The sequence below is a fragment of the Medicago sativa genome, chromosome 6, assembly GCF_051527215.1.
Source record: "Medicago sativa cultivar Bolivia chromosome 6, Bolivia_mono, whole genome shotgun sequence".
In the NCBI taxonomy this organism is placed as follows: Eukaryota; Viridiplantae; Streptophyta; class Magnoliopsida; order Fabales; family Fabaceae; genus Medicago; species Medicago sativa.
The window spans coordinates 76,364,054-76,381,309 of NC_140754.1; the positions used below are offsets into that span (position 1 = coordinate 76,364,054).

Below are 17,256 nucleotides of genomic sequence, written 5' to 3' on the forward strand. Positions count from 1 at the left end.
GACCCACCTGGGCTGTTACATGTTTGTTCCTTCGTTTAGCGTCTTGCTCATCAATGCCTTCCTACTCGTGTTAATCTCACCACCAGGGGTATACCTTGCGAAGATACGTGTGTGATGTGTGAATCATTGGCAGAATCACATATGCATCTATTCTTTGTGTGCACTAAAGTTATGGACTGTTGGGATCATATTAATTTGGGAGGCCACATTCGCGAGCTGCTGCACTGGGTTAATGATTTCACTACTATGTTGTTTGATTTTCTTGACAGGTAACCCTTCTATCAACAACACGCAGCCACAATGTTACTTTGGAGTTTGTGGAAGAGTCGTAACATAAAGTTGTGGGATTCTTTAGACACTACTACTACTTCAACTGTTTCTAGAGCGAAGGATACACTTCACGAATGGCGATGTATGGAAGGAGCTAGACCTCAACCTCAAAATCAGGTTCACATAATCTCTTGGGAGAAGCCTCTAGAAGGCGTCCTAAAGTGTAACATCGATTCCGCAACTTTCAGCCATAACACTGTGACAAGTTTTAGAATGTGTTTTCGAAACTCTAGGGGACAATTGTTAATGGGGAAATCAGCTTTTCTGCAATCCTTTGGTTCTGTCCTAGAAGCTGAAGCTGTTGCTATGCTTGAGGCATTACACACGACAATTGCAGCTGGCTATCATGATGTCATGTTTGAAACGGACAATAAGATTCTCGCTGATGCCATTAACCCTTCATCTGTTTACCTTAACGAGTTTGGCAACATTGTATCATAGTGCAGAGATTTATTGTTTGGTAATTCCGACTTTGTAGTGTCGTATGTTCGGAGGCAAGCAAATAGGGTCGGTCACAATATAGCTAGAGCATCCTATTCCCACACTAGCCCCCATATTTTCTATCATATACCACTTACTTTGTATTCTCTGATTATGAATGAATTGCATTAACTTTTTCTTTGCTAAAAAAAAAAAAAACTTGATTTGCACCTTTTTTGCTTCAGCTTTTTTTTTTTATCACGTCCTTCATTCCAGCCCATTTTACGCTATTAGTCAAGCAGTATTTGCTATTGAGTTAAACATATGCAATGTAGATAATTTTGTAAACTTTCCAACGACTCAAGAATCACCTCAATAGGACATCTAGAACTCCGGATATAGTGGAAACAAGACAGACATATCAAGACATGCGAAAATAACAATTTTAACCAAAATCGATTCGTTTTTTTTATTCCCTATTGAATTTAATATTCTTTTCTAGGGAGAGAACCTTATGGTGTGTTTGTTTCAAGTTATATTCGTAGATTCCTGAGAATAAAACGATAGAAATATAGATGACTATATTTATTACAAGTTTACTAAATTTTATTTCCGGGTATAAAACGTTCATAGGAATAGAAAAATTTTCCCAAAGAAAAGGGTGAGAATAAAGTTCTCATGAAGATGAGAACAAATTCATATGTAATTAACTATTATAATCCCTATTTTTATGGTTCCCGGGAATATTATAATGTTAAGCAAACATATTTTTTCTAAATACCTTGGAATAAAATTTCCATCTTTATGTTCCAAGGAATGTGTCCTTGTGAATTTAGCTCAGTTGGTATGGACAATGCATAAAAATATGCAAGGTCCGGGGTTCAAACTCTGACCACCACAAAAAAAAATGTTCCAAGGAATGTTATTCCCAGAAATAAATTTTGTAAACTTGAAAATGTTATTTCTCTAGAAAAATAGCATCAATAATTTTCAAGATACAGTTGGCAAGTTTTAATTGCATGATTTATTTATTCACTTCCTACTTTTAGCCACACCTCCTTGAATTGTGGTAAATAGTGCATTGTGATTGACTGCTCTTTATTCTTAAAGAATTCCTGATGTTATTTTTCTAGAGATATAGCATTGCTCTTAGTTAAGGATACTAATTTAGAAATTTTGCATTGGAAATTGTTAAAAAATGATATGTTCAACTTTTTAAAAGTTAAAAGTTTGTTGTTTTCAAACAAACATTTCTATTTTTTACTTTCTTAACTAGTGTCTGGGGGCACTGGTTAACACAACCCTAAAAAATAAGTTCATCATATGTAGGGGTGGGAACAGGCCAGGCCGTCCGACAGGGGCCTATGGCCTAGCCTATTTAAAGCCTAGCTCGGCCCAGCTCGTTTATTAACAAGGCCGGGCTCAAGCTTTTTATAAAGCCTATTTAATTAAATAGGCCAGGCTAAGGCTTACAAAAAAGCCTATTAAGCCCGTCGGGCCGGCCTATTAAGCTTTTTATGTATAATATATCTTCCATTATTGATATCGTTGAAGTTTTTTTCTCATAAACTCAAGCCTTCATATGATTGGTTATTTAGTAGTAGATATATTGGTGTGATTAGACCTTTGTAAGATTTCATTATTTAGTAGCACATATATTCATGTGCTTTAGGCCTTCTTAAATTTTGGCCTATTTAGTAGTAGGCTTACATGTGTTGCTAGACTTTAGTGTAAAATAGGCTTTTAAATAGGCTTTCGGGCTTCATCAGGCCTTTAAATAGGCCAGGCCAGGCCTCGAAATTGAGCCTATGACGGGTAATAGGCCAGGCTCAGGCCTATAATTTTTGAAGTAGGCCAGGCTTGGGCCTTACAAAGCCCGGCCCGGCCTAGCCTATTTCCACCCCTAATCATATGTGAGCCGAATCAGCAGTATATGTGAAGACGCACTAATTATGCAAAATTTATGACCATTACGAATAAAAATAGCAAATAAACCCAACAATCTAACTCCCGGATCTTGATGACAAAATACTAGCAAGTATATTAATGTTATTGATTGCACGATTTTAATACATTTGAATTACACGATTACACGATTTTCTTCCCTAATAGTATATGTAATATTTTCTTTCCCTAATAGTTTTAGTAACAACAAACTATGAATATAATGTTATTGATTACACGATTTTAATACATTTGAATAACTTAGATATGATTAGCTACTCATAGTTTATCAAGATATACAAATAGATATGAATAACATAGTTTATCAAGATATACAAATAGATATGAATAAGAAAACATGAGAAAAGGATAACCAGTTGTTAACGTTAAGTTTTTCGTCCCTCCCGTTACAAAAAAGTACACGTGTCTAACGGAGGATGGCGTGGCAGACAACGCAGACATGACAAACTGGATAATGAGTCACATAGGGAGAGAGACCAAAACTAAAAAACAAAATCCATAGAGGGGCCAAATTTCATTATTTTGTCCCTTTACAAATTTTGTTTTTGGTCCCTCTCCTTGGCGACTCATCATCCACTTTACCACGTTAGCCATTGCCACATCATCTTCCGTTAGCCACATGTACTTTGTAACAGATGTTAACGGAAGGGACGAAAAACATAACGTTAACAACTTATAGGGACGGTTTTGAAGGAAAAAAAAAGATACAGGTACGAAAAGCAAAAACACGCCAAATTACAGGGACAATTTTCATATTTAAGCCTTTTTAATTTTTTTATATTATTAAAAAGATCCCAAAAAAATTGCATTAATTTTATATGATTTTTAGAATTTTATGGTGGTATTTTTATATATTTTTTATTTTATTTAATAAGTTTTATAATTTTTTATGTTGTTTTTTTGGTTGTTTTTAAATGCAAAATCCAAAATTGGAGAGATTCTGATTGTTGTTTATTTATATATAAAAATCTATTGGATTATATAATCCAAAAATTTATAAAAAGTGTTGGGATTTTTTTTTTTTTGTGAGAAAAGTGTTGGGATTCTAGAAACACACACCTCTTGAACCACAAGTCACGTGAATAAAATCTTCAATCAAATCTTCAAGGATTTCACGCACAAATATAGTCTTCCTAGAAATGCGAAACAAGGCACGTTGTGAAGTTGTACCAACATGTCAAGAAATTTTGCTAGAACTCTTGTTTTAACAAAATGCGGCCAACACAAGTCTATAAACCTAACGATATATTTTGGGAGTGAGAGCTAGCTGCTTTCCTCTTTTTATTAAAAAAAAAAACGATAGTTTATAAATACAAATATATATGAATAACAAAACATGAGAAAAGGAAAATCAGTTGATGATTCCATGGCTTCTAAATGGATCTCGTCACTCTAATGCTTCGGAAATCTCGTTTGTGCCTTTGTTTGCTCGCCAAAATGTGGGTTTTCACTTTTTATGGGACTCTACCCCTCAAAATCCAAACTTTATCGTTTAGACTCATTTTTAATTTTTTTTTAATTTTTATATTCTCAAAAAAATCGAAAAAATAAAATCGCATTAATTTTATATGATTTTTAGAATTTTGTGGTGGTATTTTTATATACTTTTGACTTTATTTAATAAGTTTTATCATCTTTTACTTTGTTTTTTTGGTTGTTTTTAAATACAAAATTTAAAACTGCTGAAATTAAAGAGATTCTGATTTTTTTTATATATAAGCATTTTCAGATTATATAATCCAAAAATATCTAAAAAGTGTTTAGATTATATAGTCCAAATAAAGAATATTTTTCCGTTAAATAAGCATGACGCGTGTGACAAAGATATAGATGAGAAATATAATATAGTTTATTGAAAACGAAACCCTTATTATATAAATTGGAAACCAAACCCTTATTTAGCAGAAAACAAGATAGGTAACTCTCAAAACTCTAGCCAGCGATCTCTCTTCTTTCCATAGTTCCACTCTCGCATCATAATGGGAAACCATAAGAAGAAAAAAACGAATGAAAAGAAGGGTCAAAGTCTTGCACAGAGGATGAAGGCGTTGTTGTTAGGAAGTTTTCAAGAATCATTGAAGAAAAAAACGAATGGAAAGAAAGGTCAAGAACGAATGCCGAATAAATTTGGCATTCCATTGTTGTCACTGATAGTTTCATTCCTTTATTTTCATCTTTTCAAGAAGAAGGAGATTAGCTTTGAGGAGTTTAGGAATAAGGTTTTGAAACCAGGATTAGTAGACCATATTGTTGTCTCCAACAAAAAACTTGCCAAAATATATGTCAGGAGGAACGACGGTGCAAAAGCAAAATATGAATATTTTTTCAATATTGGAAGTGTTGATTCTTTTGAGAGGAAGTTAGAGAAAGCACAAGAAGGACTTGGCATTGAACAACATGATTTTGTACGTGTTACGTATTCTTTTGAAAGTGATTGGTTCCCATTGTTTATCTTCTTATCTAGAATCTTGTTGATTTTTGGAGCTGTCTTTTATATCAACGGTATTAATGGAATTGGAAAACTACATGTTACTAAAGTCGACAAATATGCCGAAAACAAGGTCTATTTTAAAGATGTTGCTGGCTGTGATGAGGCAAAGCAAGAAGTTATGGAGTTTGTGCACTTCCTCAAGAATCCGAACAAATACGAAGAACTTGGTGCGAAAATTCCAAAAGGTGCTCTTCTTGTGGGTCCTCCAGGTACAGGAAAAACCCTTTTAGCTAAAGCAACTGCAGGGGAGTCTGGTGTGCCGTTTCTTTCTATATCCGGTTCTGATTTCTTGGAAGTTTATGTCGGTGTTGGAGCATCTAGGGTTAGAAAGTTGTTTATGGAAGCAAGGAAGTGTGCTCCTAGTATAGTATTTATTGATGAAATTGATGCAATTGGTCGAGCAAGGAGTAGCGGAAATCGTGCAAATGATGAGCGTGAAAATACTTTAAATCAATTGTTGGTGGAGATGGATGGTTTTGGAACCACTGCTGGAGTTGTCGTGCTCGCAGGTACAAATAGACCTGAGGTATTAGACGAAGCCCTACTTAGACCGGGGCGTTTTGACCGCCAAATAACAATTGATAAACCCGACATCAAAGGTCGTGACGAGATATTTCAGATTTACTTGAAAAGGATCAAACTTGACAAGGAGCCATCATATTATTCGCATAAGCTTGCATCCCTTACTCCAGGGTTTGCTGGAGCAGACATTGCTAATGTTTGCAATGAAGCTGCTTTGATTGCCGCAAGAACGGATGAAGCATTTGTCACGAAGGATCATTTTGAGGCAGCTATTGATAGGATCATTGGTGGTTTGGAGAAGAAGAACAAGGTAATAAGCAAGCAGCATAGGCGTACTGTTGCTTACCATGAAGCTGGCCATGTTGTTGCGGGTTGGTTCTTGGAACATACTGAGCCATTGTTGAAAGTAACTATTGTTCCTCGCGGAACAGCAGCTCTTGGGTTTGCCCAGTTTGTTCCAAATGACGACAATCTCATGACAAAGGAGCAGCTTTTTGATAGGACTTGTATGACCCTTGGTGGTCGGGCTGCCGAGCAGGTTCTCATTGAGACAATCTCTACAGGAGCACAAAATGACTTGGAGAAAGTCACCAAGATGACATATGCTCAAGTAGCCGTATATGGTTTCAGCGAAAAAGTTGGCCTCCTCTCTTTCCCTCCAAGTGAGGACTCTTTTGAGAGGTCCAAACCATACAGCAGCGAAACTAGTGCGATCATTGATAATGAAGTGCGAGATTGGGTGAAGAAAGCATACAAACATACCATAGAGCTTTTAGAGAAATACAAGGGGAAAGTAGCTGAAATCGCAGAGTTGTTGCTCGAAAAAGAAGTACTTCACCAAGATGAATTGCTCCAAGTCTTGGGTGCACGAATACCCTTCAAGAGTGCTGAACTCAGTAATTATGATCAGTTTAAGCTAGGGCTTCAAGATGAGGCAAAAGATGTAGAAATATTTGTCGATGGAGCCGAGACGGGTGATGTTTTTTGCTCTAGAACCCGAGGTTGTTCTCGTTCCCACATAGTTTGATTAAGTTTATTTTTCTTACTATGAAACTATTTTGAAGTTGTCCAGTTCAAATGAAAAAGGCATTGGGGGTATGATCTTAGTTGATGCATTTTTTTAGTTTAATCACTGATTTAGTAACATTCCTATCTATATATATGAGTTCTATGTTCCTGTGTAACATGCATATTTGATTCCAATCAAAAGGTGAATGAATGAATGAATGAGAATAGTACAGATATTTGATGTTTTTTTCCCTTGTATGAGTATTTCTGCTAGACATTTTATTTTACTGTCAATGGCTTCTTCTTTGTCTTGGTGTTATTTTAATTACGTTTGCTCTTTTGTTTTGTTGTTTCAATGAATGAAAAAAATTCTCTCTGAGATGGAGTCACCAATGTGCATTTGTAACCTAGAAAATAGTTGTTCATAAATAAAGTGTCAAACCTAACAATATTGACATTGTCAAATAACGCAGATCTTACCTACCAACATCTTTCATTGCATGTTGTCTCATTCCTCTTCTAAAGCGTTGCATCTCCCTCACTATGCAATGTTATGGTGGAAAAGTGAATTTTCAAACACACGTAATCAATAATTGAAACAATTAGCCTCAAATTTCATAAAGGGTTGTTTTCCTATATTGAATCAATTAACATCAAACTTAGTTAAGGTGAAAGAATAACGTATGTTCGCATGATGTTATATATAAATTAGTAGTAATAAACAAAATATTGCTCAATTATACCAAATGATTGAGGCTAGAATTTCACTCTCGTAAATAAATGGAGAATCCGATATTCAAATTTCGATTCCTACATATTAGAATACATTATATCTACCAAGAAAGTTTTGCTCATTTGCACAAGCATATTTTTTATAAGAGAAAAACATAGCATATAATCTTTTTACTACAAAAAATACATTAAATAATTTGTTATTAATATTTTTATATAAAAATATACTATATAAATTCAAATTTAATCATCTTCATCGTAATTTTTTTTTTCTCTACTCAATCATTTAGATGATATTCTCATAGATCTTTTCTAACTAAACCAGTGTTGGGTTCGAATTCAACCTTAAAAATTGCAACCTTGTTAAATTTGGAGAATTTTGCGTAATCCATTCTACTCATATCCAATTAAAAAAAATAATCTATGCACTGTTTTTTTGGTAAAGATGATTAATTTTTACTTTTTAATAATCAACATCAGAACGCGTAGATGATATATTCGGTTGAATCCATTCCATGGCTTTTTATAAGTGCTAAATCAAAGTGATCAATCACAATGTGAAGTATATTTGCTCTCTCGGCTAGTTCTCTCTTATAATAATTTTATAAATTAAGTGTGATTGGATTATTACATGATCGTTTATCATGTTAATATTTTAACTTTTTAAAAAACATTCCATATTGTTTGTAAATTCGTAATTTAAAAACGAAAAGGGGATTCCTCCCAACAAGCAATAGACTCCAAAATAAGGGCGTACAATGTACTAATGTTTTCTCTGATTGTGAAACAAACTATGAAAATGATCGACATTTGTTTGTGGGCTGTGGGAGAATTTGCATGTTTCAATACAATTGTTGCACATTTACTTTTTAATGTTATTACTAGCATGCAGCACCATAAGGCTATTGACTTTGCTATGATGATGCGGTGTATATAGAAGCACCAAAATGAGAAGATTTGGGAAGACAAGGAGAATAATGTTCAAGTATCAATTAAGATTGCGCGGGACTGTAACGCAATGGAAGGAGATGAGGAAGCAGGCTGTAGCAGCGAATAGGAACATCACTACAGCAGCAGAAGCACATAATAGTTGCAGCTTAGCAGCTGTGCAAGACAGTTGTACAGCAGATTCAGCGCAAAACAGTAGCGGTTCAGCACTACGGTGGCTGCCACCACCGGTAGGTGAATTTAAATTTAACATTGACGCAACACTGTTTCAAGAAGAGCACAGCTATGGAGTTGGTACGTGTATCCGGAACTCTAGAGGACATTTTATGGAATTGGTATGTACAATATGACAATTTAATTTGATGTATTATATGCAGAATGGAATGAATGGTTAATTGTTATATTTTAGAGCTTTCTTTCTTCTTTATCTCTTAAAAGGAAATGTTTATCTGCATATTATTTTTGTTCTGCTATGGTTAAAAATTGTGTACTTGCAAAATACATGAATACTTTATTATTGATTGATAAAGTAAGTTAATTTGTTAATTTGTTTCAGATACATGATGTAGCAACAAATGAGGAGAGTATACATGTCTAAACTAGGCTCAATCTACTGAGGCACAACAAATGCTATTCACATCCTCCACCCAACAGGGAGGTGTGCTCACAACGACTACCGACAACAAATTCGATAAGAATCACAGCGTCTCCTCAATGCCATCAATCTACAACGTTTGATTGTTACAAAACCCATCGATCTGTAACCCTCATTCAAAGACATCCCACCATAATTAGAAGGATTCCATCCTTGTTCTTTATAAGAGGACTCAAACAATCCTTCGAGGTACGATTTATCTTCTCTAAAACTCTATACTTCTAACTCAAATACTGACTTGAGCGCCAAAGTATCGTTCCTCTCCATTTTTCTTTTCAAAAAGATCAAAACTACCTTTAAAAAAACATTCATAATATATGAATTGCTACCGATGCAAAAAGCGCAAACAACAGTGAAGCCCATCATGTAGAACATAGAGAAGGAAAAATTACAATGAAACTGAGTATCGTTCCTCCCCTTTTTTCTTTTCAAAAAGATCAAAACTACCTTTGAAAAAACATTCATAATATCCGAATGGCTACCCCGATGCAAAAAGCGCAATCAAGAGTGAAGCCCATCGTGTAGAACAGAGACGGAAAAATTACAATGAAACCGAGTATCGTTCCTCCCCTTTTTTCTTTTCAAAAAGATCAAAACTACCTTTAAAAAAACATTCATAATATCTGAATGGCTACCGATGCAAAAAGCGCAATCAAGAGTGAAGCCCATCGTGTAGAACATGGAGACGAAAAAACCTTATACTCTCATTATTGTAGCCGCGACTTAAAATCCTAATTTCTTCTCCTTCATCCATATACTAACACATTGGTGTTTTAGGCTTAATTTTGTTTTACCGAAAATCACTCCCATAAATCGCTTTTACCTCCCCATTTATTTAGTTAAGTGATTTTCACATATTTTTAGATTTTTTTGTGTGTTTTCATCGTCTTAATGCGACGTTGTTTTTTTCTCGTCCTTTTCCGACGTTGTGTTGCTTTCCTGTTAAATGAATATTTTAAAAAAGATGAACCTTATCAAGTAAAAAGAGAAAAAGTACGATAAGTCAAAAAGCAAGTTATTAAGAAAAGAACATATTACATGAACAACAATTACCTATTCAATGATTGCTTTATGCTAGCTCAAAGTAATTATTAATCACAACAAGAAGTAAGACTAGATTGCTAGTTAATTATAACAATCAAGGTATCAAACAACAGACTTAATAATTCCAGTTTCATAAGAAGCAGCATCAACAAACACAACCGCAAAAGCCACTTGATGAGTCAAATATGATCTACACAGGCATGGAGTTAGATATTCGTGAGTCAAATATGAGCAAAATCAAAGATTAGAGCAAAATGCAGGCAAAATGTAGTATTTTCCACCTGGAAAAATGAAGTTACCATTTATGTCCAATACTTGTTCAACAACATCATTTGAGAAAGCTAGTGAAAGATTGGTAATGAAAATAAAGCGGAGGAAGGAAAGGGTGAATGATAAAACTTGCTTCATGGTAAGATAAGGTATAAGGATTTTTTTTTTTTTTGAGGGAAGATAAGGTATAAGGATGTTGTTAGTTTTTTTTTTTTTGGTTACGTAAGGATGTTGTTAGTTTGCTTGTGTTGTTAAATAATATATGCCTCTAGCTTATTGATTCAATTATTATGCTTGTCGTTTTTAATTCTTTAAAATAAAAATAAGATTATATTTTGATTGATAATTGTGGTCTTTGAGGAATTTTATATTCCTCCACGAGGAGCACAACCTTATTTTTTTAATACATTTTAATAACTTATCTCGTTTGTGCCAATGTATTAATACAAACATTAGGTATTTTAAGCAAAACCTTTTATTAAATAGAGTATGAGGGTACTCAAGACGAGGACCGGGATCAGATCGAATCAAATACATTGAAGACATGTGAGTAGATTAATCCATCAATTTGAGAAAATTAGATTCTTGTTTCTACCTTCCATGTAAACAAATCAAGATTAGAGTTTCTGATTATTCTTATCTACCACCTCCGTTTCGTTTAATTGTGAAAATATTTTTCGATTGACAAAAAGTTAGTACATGAAAATATTTTTCGATTGACAAAAAGTTAGTACGTTAGTTATTATGTCAATACTGATAAGATTCGAACCCTCATCCCATACATGGATCCACTCAAATTTTATTGGGGGTAATTGCCCCTGCTAAAGTTTGTGTTATATTTTTTGAAGTATTTGATATTTTAATTAATGCCCCCTCTTTAAATAATAGATTGCCCTAGTGAACCGGAAATTAATACAATAAGAAGAGTTTTTATTATGAATTTTACAAAATCAAATATGCAAATGCATTTGAGATGAAATTTTGAATGATTATTTTTACATAAATAGAGAGATATTTTTTGTAGTGTTGAAAATAAACAAAATTCAACAATACCAATACTTCCCTTCAAAAAAAAAAAAAAGATCTACAATACGTTTTTAAATACAAAGACACATAAAAAACAATTTTAATTTTAAATGTTAAGGAATTTTTAGTTTTTCTAATATAAAATATATAGTGTTTATAATCTCAATTTTTTTTAATGATAATGATGTTATTATTTTATAATTTTCACATTAATATTTATTATATAAAATCTTACCTCCACAAATAAAAATTTATGGATTCGTCACTTTTACATTGGCACATTAGTAGAGAGATACTTGCTTAGTCATAAGCTTAACTAAAATCCAATTAACATTAGTATCTTTGGTTGAAGATTCTTCAAGACAAATTACCCACAAGAGAAGCTTTGCAGAAAAGAGGTATTATTAATGGCCTCATGCTCTCTGTTGTGTCTATTGTTTTAATCAATTATAGAATCTTCAAAACACATTGTATTGATTCTGCTTAATCAATTGGAATAAAAATGTAAATGATATTTCATTGATATACTCAATTAAGCATTATAACTTGGTAATTGAAATCTTTGTTGATAGAGAGTAATAGGTAACAAAAAGAACGTAGTAAGAACAAGATGAATAGAAGTGAGGGATTAGAGACTCGGTGAGAAAATAAGAAGTTATATCACATATTTCCTTCCCTATTTTCTTGGCTTTCTATTATTTATAAGGGTCCATATTTCTATTTCACATATCGTCCCTTTCAGCTTTTTGACTGATTATACACATCTTCTTCTCTTGTTTTAAAACACAACAAATATGGGAATAAATTATTAATCGGGTGGGTTTTGAGTTTGAAGTAATTACAAACAGAATCAACACTTTGTCCACTTTGTAGAATTACTAAAGAATAAGATGGTGTCTACTTGAGCTTAACTCAGTTGATAATAACAATGCCTAATATATGAAAGGTCCAGGGTTTGAACCCCGAACACCAAAAAAAAGAACATGAAGGTGAAAAAGGCAAGACACTAAATATGGTTGGCGACTATTTTGAGTATTTGGTTTATGAGAAATTGTATTCTTTTTAAGGTTGATTTTGCAAATATCTATAACATGTTGGAATAGATTAAAATTTTCGGTCTTTCGGATATGATTTAAGAGACAAAAAGGTCGATTAAAGGGATTTGTATATTTATCCCTTAACTTTATTTACAATGTTTGTAATTTTCCTTCAATTATATCTCCAGTAACGGGTTGGAGTACCTCTAGTGATCCCAGCAAATAAATTTTGCTTATAAAAAAAAATTAAATTACGCACACTCACATAAATGATAAAAGTATATTGTACGGTCTGAATTTCTTTAATTTTTATAGTCAAATTATTTAGTAGTTAAATTCACACACTTAAAATGTGAATAAGTGGGGAATCGAAAGTTTAAATTATGACCTTACAAATAATGTCCCCTATAGGCTATAGTTTTCTTTTGTTTTTGTTTTTGGTACAACCCTATAGGATATAGTTATTACCTTGAGTTACTTAATTAGTGGATTAATGGAGGGGTATGGCTTATATCAACTATTTGTAGACAATTACTCCCTCCGGTCCTAAATATAAGCAAATTTGACTTTTTGGATTCATTCAATTAATGATGTATGTGGTCCATAATATGAACCACATACATCATTAATTGAATGAACCTAAAAAGTTAAATTTGCTTATATTTAGGACCGGAGGGAGTAGTACGTAAAATTCTTGGATAATAGCTCAAATTCTTGTTTCGATTTTATGGATAAAAAAAAAAGATCATTTAAAATTTTTTAGCGATGAAAAAGTGAAAACTAGATATTTTTTTAAAAATGAACAAAATCAAAATCGTTTAATGTACACTCTTCAGCGGCTTATAATAAAGGAAAATGTTAACTTGTCTCCTCCGGACATAAGTTAAGAAACCAAATATAAATTATTATTTTTTTTTTAAATTGTGCAATTCAATTTCTTAAAAGTTTCGAAAGTTGTCTTTCAAATTTAAAATATATTTTTTAATTCTATTTTAAACTTCTTAACTTGTGTCTTTCCTAAATGTACAAGTTAGTATGACACTGTAATAAATAACCTATTACATCAAATATTGGCCATACATTAAACAAAGTTTAACCCTATATAATTTAACCTTGCAAGATATAACAAGAAGAAAAATCTTGACAAAAAAAACAAGAAGAAAAACGTCAAATTTTGAAATAATTAAATTCAGCTTAGAGATTTTATTCAATGCTAGCTTAGAGATTTTAGTCATCGACATTAAGAAATGCAACTTCAAAGGCATCAGTACTTTCATGTGTCACGACCAGACGTTTTCCATTTTCATCATCAGCTCTTCCAATATCTAAACAAGTACCAGGTGGATAAATGTTGAATGGGCAGTAAACAATTTTGTATCCAAAACGTTCACCATGTTTCTCAATTTTAAACTTCCCATCTTCAATATGCCTAGTGTCATTAATACCAACAATACCAATCCATACTGTATCTACCATCATCCACTTGGAAGATTCAGCACACTTTTGCTTGTATGCACATTCAATATCTAGCTCCATGCCTGTGTAGATCATATCAGATGTGCTTGTTTCTGGTGGGATAAATTTTACTGCAAGATCTCTGCCGGTGTAAGTATATTCTTGCAGTACAATAAGAGAACATGTTGAATTTACTGTTTCATGACCAAGTCTTACTTCACCACCTGTTCCGAAGAAATTTGGCCAAATAAAATATTTGCTGCCAGACAACAAAGGGTTTCTATTTGTGTCCTGCACTTGTTCAGCATCTTGTGTAAAGGATATTGGAAAGTGTGTGAAGGCAAAGAGGAGGAAAGAAAGAGTGGTAAGTAACGTAGGGTTAGGGTTCATGGTTTGTCAAGGATCAATGTATGTTTATGTACTTGGTTTGCAATCAATATATGGCCTAAACCTTTACTTATAGACTTGTTCTAAGAAATCATTTATGTGTTGATCTAAATTTTTATAAATGAATGTTATAAAAAACAAAGATCACATGTAAGAAAATAATAAACTAAGTTGGAATCCAATATTCATGCCCCCCACATGATTGTTATTCACAGCTTCAATTTAAGCTATAGTTTATTCTTGTTTTTCTATTTCAGTTATGTATGAGAACGTTTGTAAAAGTGTATCCATAAAACTTTATTTATCTCCCGACTAAACTCCACAGTACTATTAGGGTCTCATTCTTCTAGGAATCAAAGAGTTAATACAAAGAAAAAAGTGTTTCTTAGGGTTGCTTATTCTCATTGTTGGAGACAATATTTTTCCGTTGCTATTCAAGAAGACCACTTTCAAAAAGCTTTTTATATCCTTAGTTTTGGGTACACTTTTTCAACGGTTGGGACAATAAAGAGCACGGTGTGGAAAGTGTTGTTAATTCTATGTTAATCGTTGCCTATTGGTATGATTATTTACCTTTCAATTCATCGCATTATTTTTTTCTCTTTACTTCTCTTCGTATCACACCAACGACATATCACTCTCTTCATATCACACCGACAACATACCACATTTATCACATTACTCTCTCTCTATTTTTCTCAAGGTGTAGATTGTTTTTGGGTGTTTACCTTTATTTTTTATACAAGGTTCAAATATAATGGTTGAAAGTAAAATGCTAGAGCTGCTCCAATATAGTTTGATTTAATGGCATATATATATATATATATATATATATATATATATATATATATATATATATATATATATATATATATATATATATATATGCTAGCAACACTCTCTTTTGAACACTCTCTCTGATACTCACTCTTTTATTGGTTTAAATCGTTGCGGGTCTACACTTTGAAAGTTGAACCTACAAAGGTAGTGGGACATACATTGATTTTATCCAATAAAATAGTGAGTGACAAAGAGAGTGTCGAAAATTGACTGTTGCTAGCATATATATTCTTAAATGTTATCGAAACAAAATAACTTGTACAATACTAGACATCACTTTATATCACTGTGTGCAAATATTATTTCTCGAGAAACAAAGGAGTGCATATAGAACTTTAGTTTTCTTTTTATCGAGATACATTAAAATTTAAGCATCTTGCATCTTGTGCTTGGGTTTAAGTATTTAAAATTTATTTCCCATTTAAAAAATGGAGGTACAAAGGATACTCTAAACCATATAAAAAAAAAAGCAAGAAAGAAAACATTAATAAAACTAAAAAGAAAAAAAAGCAAAAAAACTGGAAACATAAACAAACACTTGATCAAACTATCGATCTTCCAGTTCTAACTGCATCAACATCAACAAATACCATTCTAAAGGGTAATTGACGTGTACTAAAATCCCTAAAGACCAAACGCATTCCATTTTCTTCATTATTCCTCTCAATATAAGAACCCACATTATTTATTGTATTGAAAAGAATACCATATCCAGTGTCAAGTATCCAAAATTCAAACCAACCGTCCATAATCATCAGACCTCCATAGTATTTTTCGACACCATCAACTGCCAACCATTTTGTATGGTTATAAATATAATTTTTAACCACCACCCACTTGGAGGATTCTGCACACTCTGGCTTGCTATCAAATACAATATCTAATTTATTACCAGTAGAGATGGGATCGTCGGCGCTTGTATCTCGTGGTATAAATTTTACGGGTAGGCCAACACCACCAGAGATATCATAGTCTTGAAATACACCAAAATGACAAGTTGTATTTCCTGTTTTACCAAGGCTTACTTCACCGCCTTTTTCGAAGTAATTTGGCCAAATATAATATCTTTTACTAGCAACAATGGGTTTTCCATTTACATCCTTCACGATTTCAGCAACTTGTGTAAAGGCTGATGGAAAGTAGGAGGTGAAGGCAAAGAGGAAGAAACCAAGGGTGGTAACCAATGTAGGCTTCATGGTAATTTGTTGAAAAGAATCAATCAACGTTGATATATGTTCTGTGTGTATTTGTTTTGCAATCTTTACGGTACTCAACATTTATTTATAGACCCCTTCACAAAAAAATATATTTATTTTGATATGCATACACGAATATATAAATGTTATGTAAAAACGAATATATAGATCACATGCATGAAAATAAAATATATATATATATATATATTAAGTTGGAATCCAAGGTTCATATGGCCACTCACATATTCTCTTTCTATTAATTTTGTTTTAAAATTTCAATTTCAATTAAGAGAAGTGTTAAGAATCCTCTTTTCAAGATCCAGCGTTCTTCTTTCAAAAAAAATAAAAAATATCCAGCGTTCTTGTCTTGAGTTAATTAACATGAATTCTACAACTTTATGTGAAACATATTTTTAAAGTAAAATAGTATCAATTTTAATTCAATAAAAGGATAGATGTTAAAAATAGAGTCCTCCTAACAATCATCTTCTTTTAATGTTAATACATGGATGTATCTAATATGAATCACTATAACAGTTTCAAACTAAACCCTTACAATTTTTAATAAATTAAAAATTTTAATTTTTTATGAAAAATTGTAAAGGTATGCCATTAGCCTATATTTAAGTTCATATTAGACAAACTTATTATACATTAATATTATACTTCTCCATAATTATTATTAGAATATAAAATATTTGTCTAAATTTTTAGTATATTGTATATTAGTTAGAGATAATTGAGACCCAAATTAGAGATACTTGGTGGCCAATTATATTGTATATTTGTTAGAGATAATTGAGACTCAAGTTAGACATACTTGGTGTCCAAGACAACATCATTGTATAAATACATATTACAACATAATGAACCAATCAGGGGAAAATAATTCTTTCATGGTATCACCACCCTAAACCCTTCGGCAACCCT

General features: G+C 32.6%; 4 protein-coding genes and 1 long non-coding RNA gene across 5 annotated transcripts; 2 read left to right on the top strand and 3 right to left on the bottom strand.

Moving 5' to 3' along the window:
- The first annotated feature begins 300 nt into the window (after window positions 1-300).
- Window positions 301-771, top strand: LOC146916908 (uncharacterized). Its single transcript, XM_085721767.1, has one exon. The coding sequence runs from the start codon at window positions 301-303 to the stop codon at window positions 769-771; it is 471 nt and encodes a 156-aa protein (XP_085577893.1).
- Window positions 772-4,679: 3,908 nt separating this feature from the next.
- On the top strand, window positions 4,680-10,670 carry LOC146916909 (ATP-dependent zinc metalloprotease FTSH 3, mitochondrial-like). The gene is made up of 3 exons (XM_085718782.1): window positions 4,680-6,729; window positions 8,624-8,726; window positions 9,843-10,670. The coding sequence occupies exons 1-3, from the start codon at window positions 4,695-4,697 to the stop codon at window positions 9,916-9,918; spliced, it is 2,214 nt and encodes a 737-aa protein (XP_085574908.1). The 5' UTR covers window positions 4,680-4,694; the 3' UTR covers window positions 9,919-10,670.
- Window positions 10,106-10,912, bottom strand: LOC146916910 (uncharacterized). The gene is made up of 2 exons (XR_015015391.1): window positions 10,397-10,912; window positions 10,106-10,305 (listed from the first exon to the last, which is right to left on the bottom strand). It is a non-coding gene; the product is annotated as an uncharacterized LOC146916910 (long non-coding RNA).
- A 350-nt stretch (window positions 10,913-11,262) lies between these two features.
- On the bottom strand, window positions 11,263-16,427 carry LOC146916911 (kunitz-type trypsin inhibitor-like 2 protein). Its single transcript, XM_085721768.1, has 2 exons — window positions 15,679-16,427; window positions 11,263-11,448 (listed from the first exon to the last, which is right to left on the bottom strand). Exons 1-2 carry the CDS (start codon window positions 16,405-16,407, stop codon window positions 11,263-11,265), a joined length of 915 nt encoding a protein of 304 aa, XP_085577894.1. The 5' UTR covers window positions 16,408-16,427.
- On the bottom strand, window positions 13,507-14,345 carry LOC146916912 (kunitz-type trypsin inhibitor-like 1 protein). Its single transcript, XM_085718783.1, has one exon. The coding sequence runs from the start codon at window positions 14,291-14,293 to the stop codon at window positions 13,676-13,678; it is 618 nt and encodes a 205-aa protein (XP_085574909.1). The 5' UTR covers window positions 14,294-14,345; the 3' UTR covers window positions 13,507-13,675.
- Window positions 16,428-17,256: the final 829 nt, after the last annotated feature.

Bases quoted from the DNA above. Each gene is read 5' to 3' on its own strand.
- LOC146916908 (XM_085721767.1), top strand. From the start codon at position 301: ATGTTACTTTGGAGTTTGTGGAAGAGTCGTAACATAAAGTTGTGGGAT.
- LOC146916911 (XM_085721768.1), bottom strand. From the start codon at position 16,407: ATGTTGAGTACCGTAAAGATTGCAAAACAAATACACACAGAACATATA. The intron at 11,449-15,678 runs GTTTGATCAAGT...TTTTTTTTGAAG, and splicing joins TTAGAACTGGAAGATCGATA to GGAAGTATTGGTATTGTTGA.
- LOC146916909 (XM_085718782.1), top strand. From the start codon at position 4,695: ATGGGAAACCATAAGAAGAAAAAAACGAATGAAAAGAAGGGTCAAAGT. The intron at 6,730-8,623 runs GTTGTTCTCGTT...GTAGCGGTTCAG, and splicing joins TTTTTGCTCTAGAACCCGAG to CACTACGGTGGCTGCCACCA. The intron at 8,727-9,842 runs CTCTAGAGGACA...AACACATTGGTG, and splicing joins GTTGGTACGTGTATCCGGAA to TTTTAGGCTTAATTTTGTTT.
- LOC146916912 (XM_085718783.1), bottom strand. From the start codon at position 14,293: ATGAACCCTAACCCTACGTTACTTACCACTCTTTCTTTCCTCCTCTTT.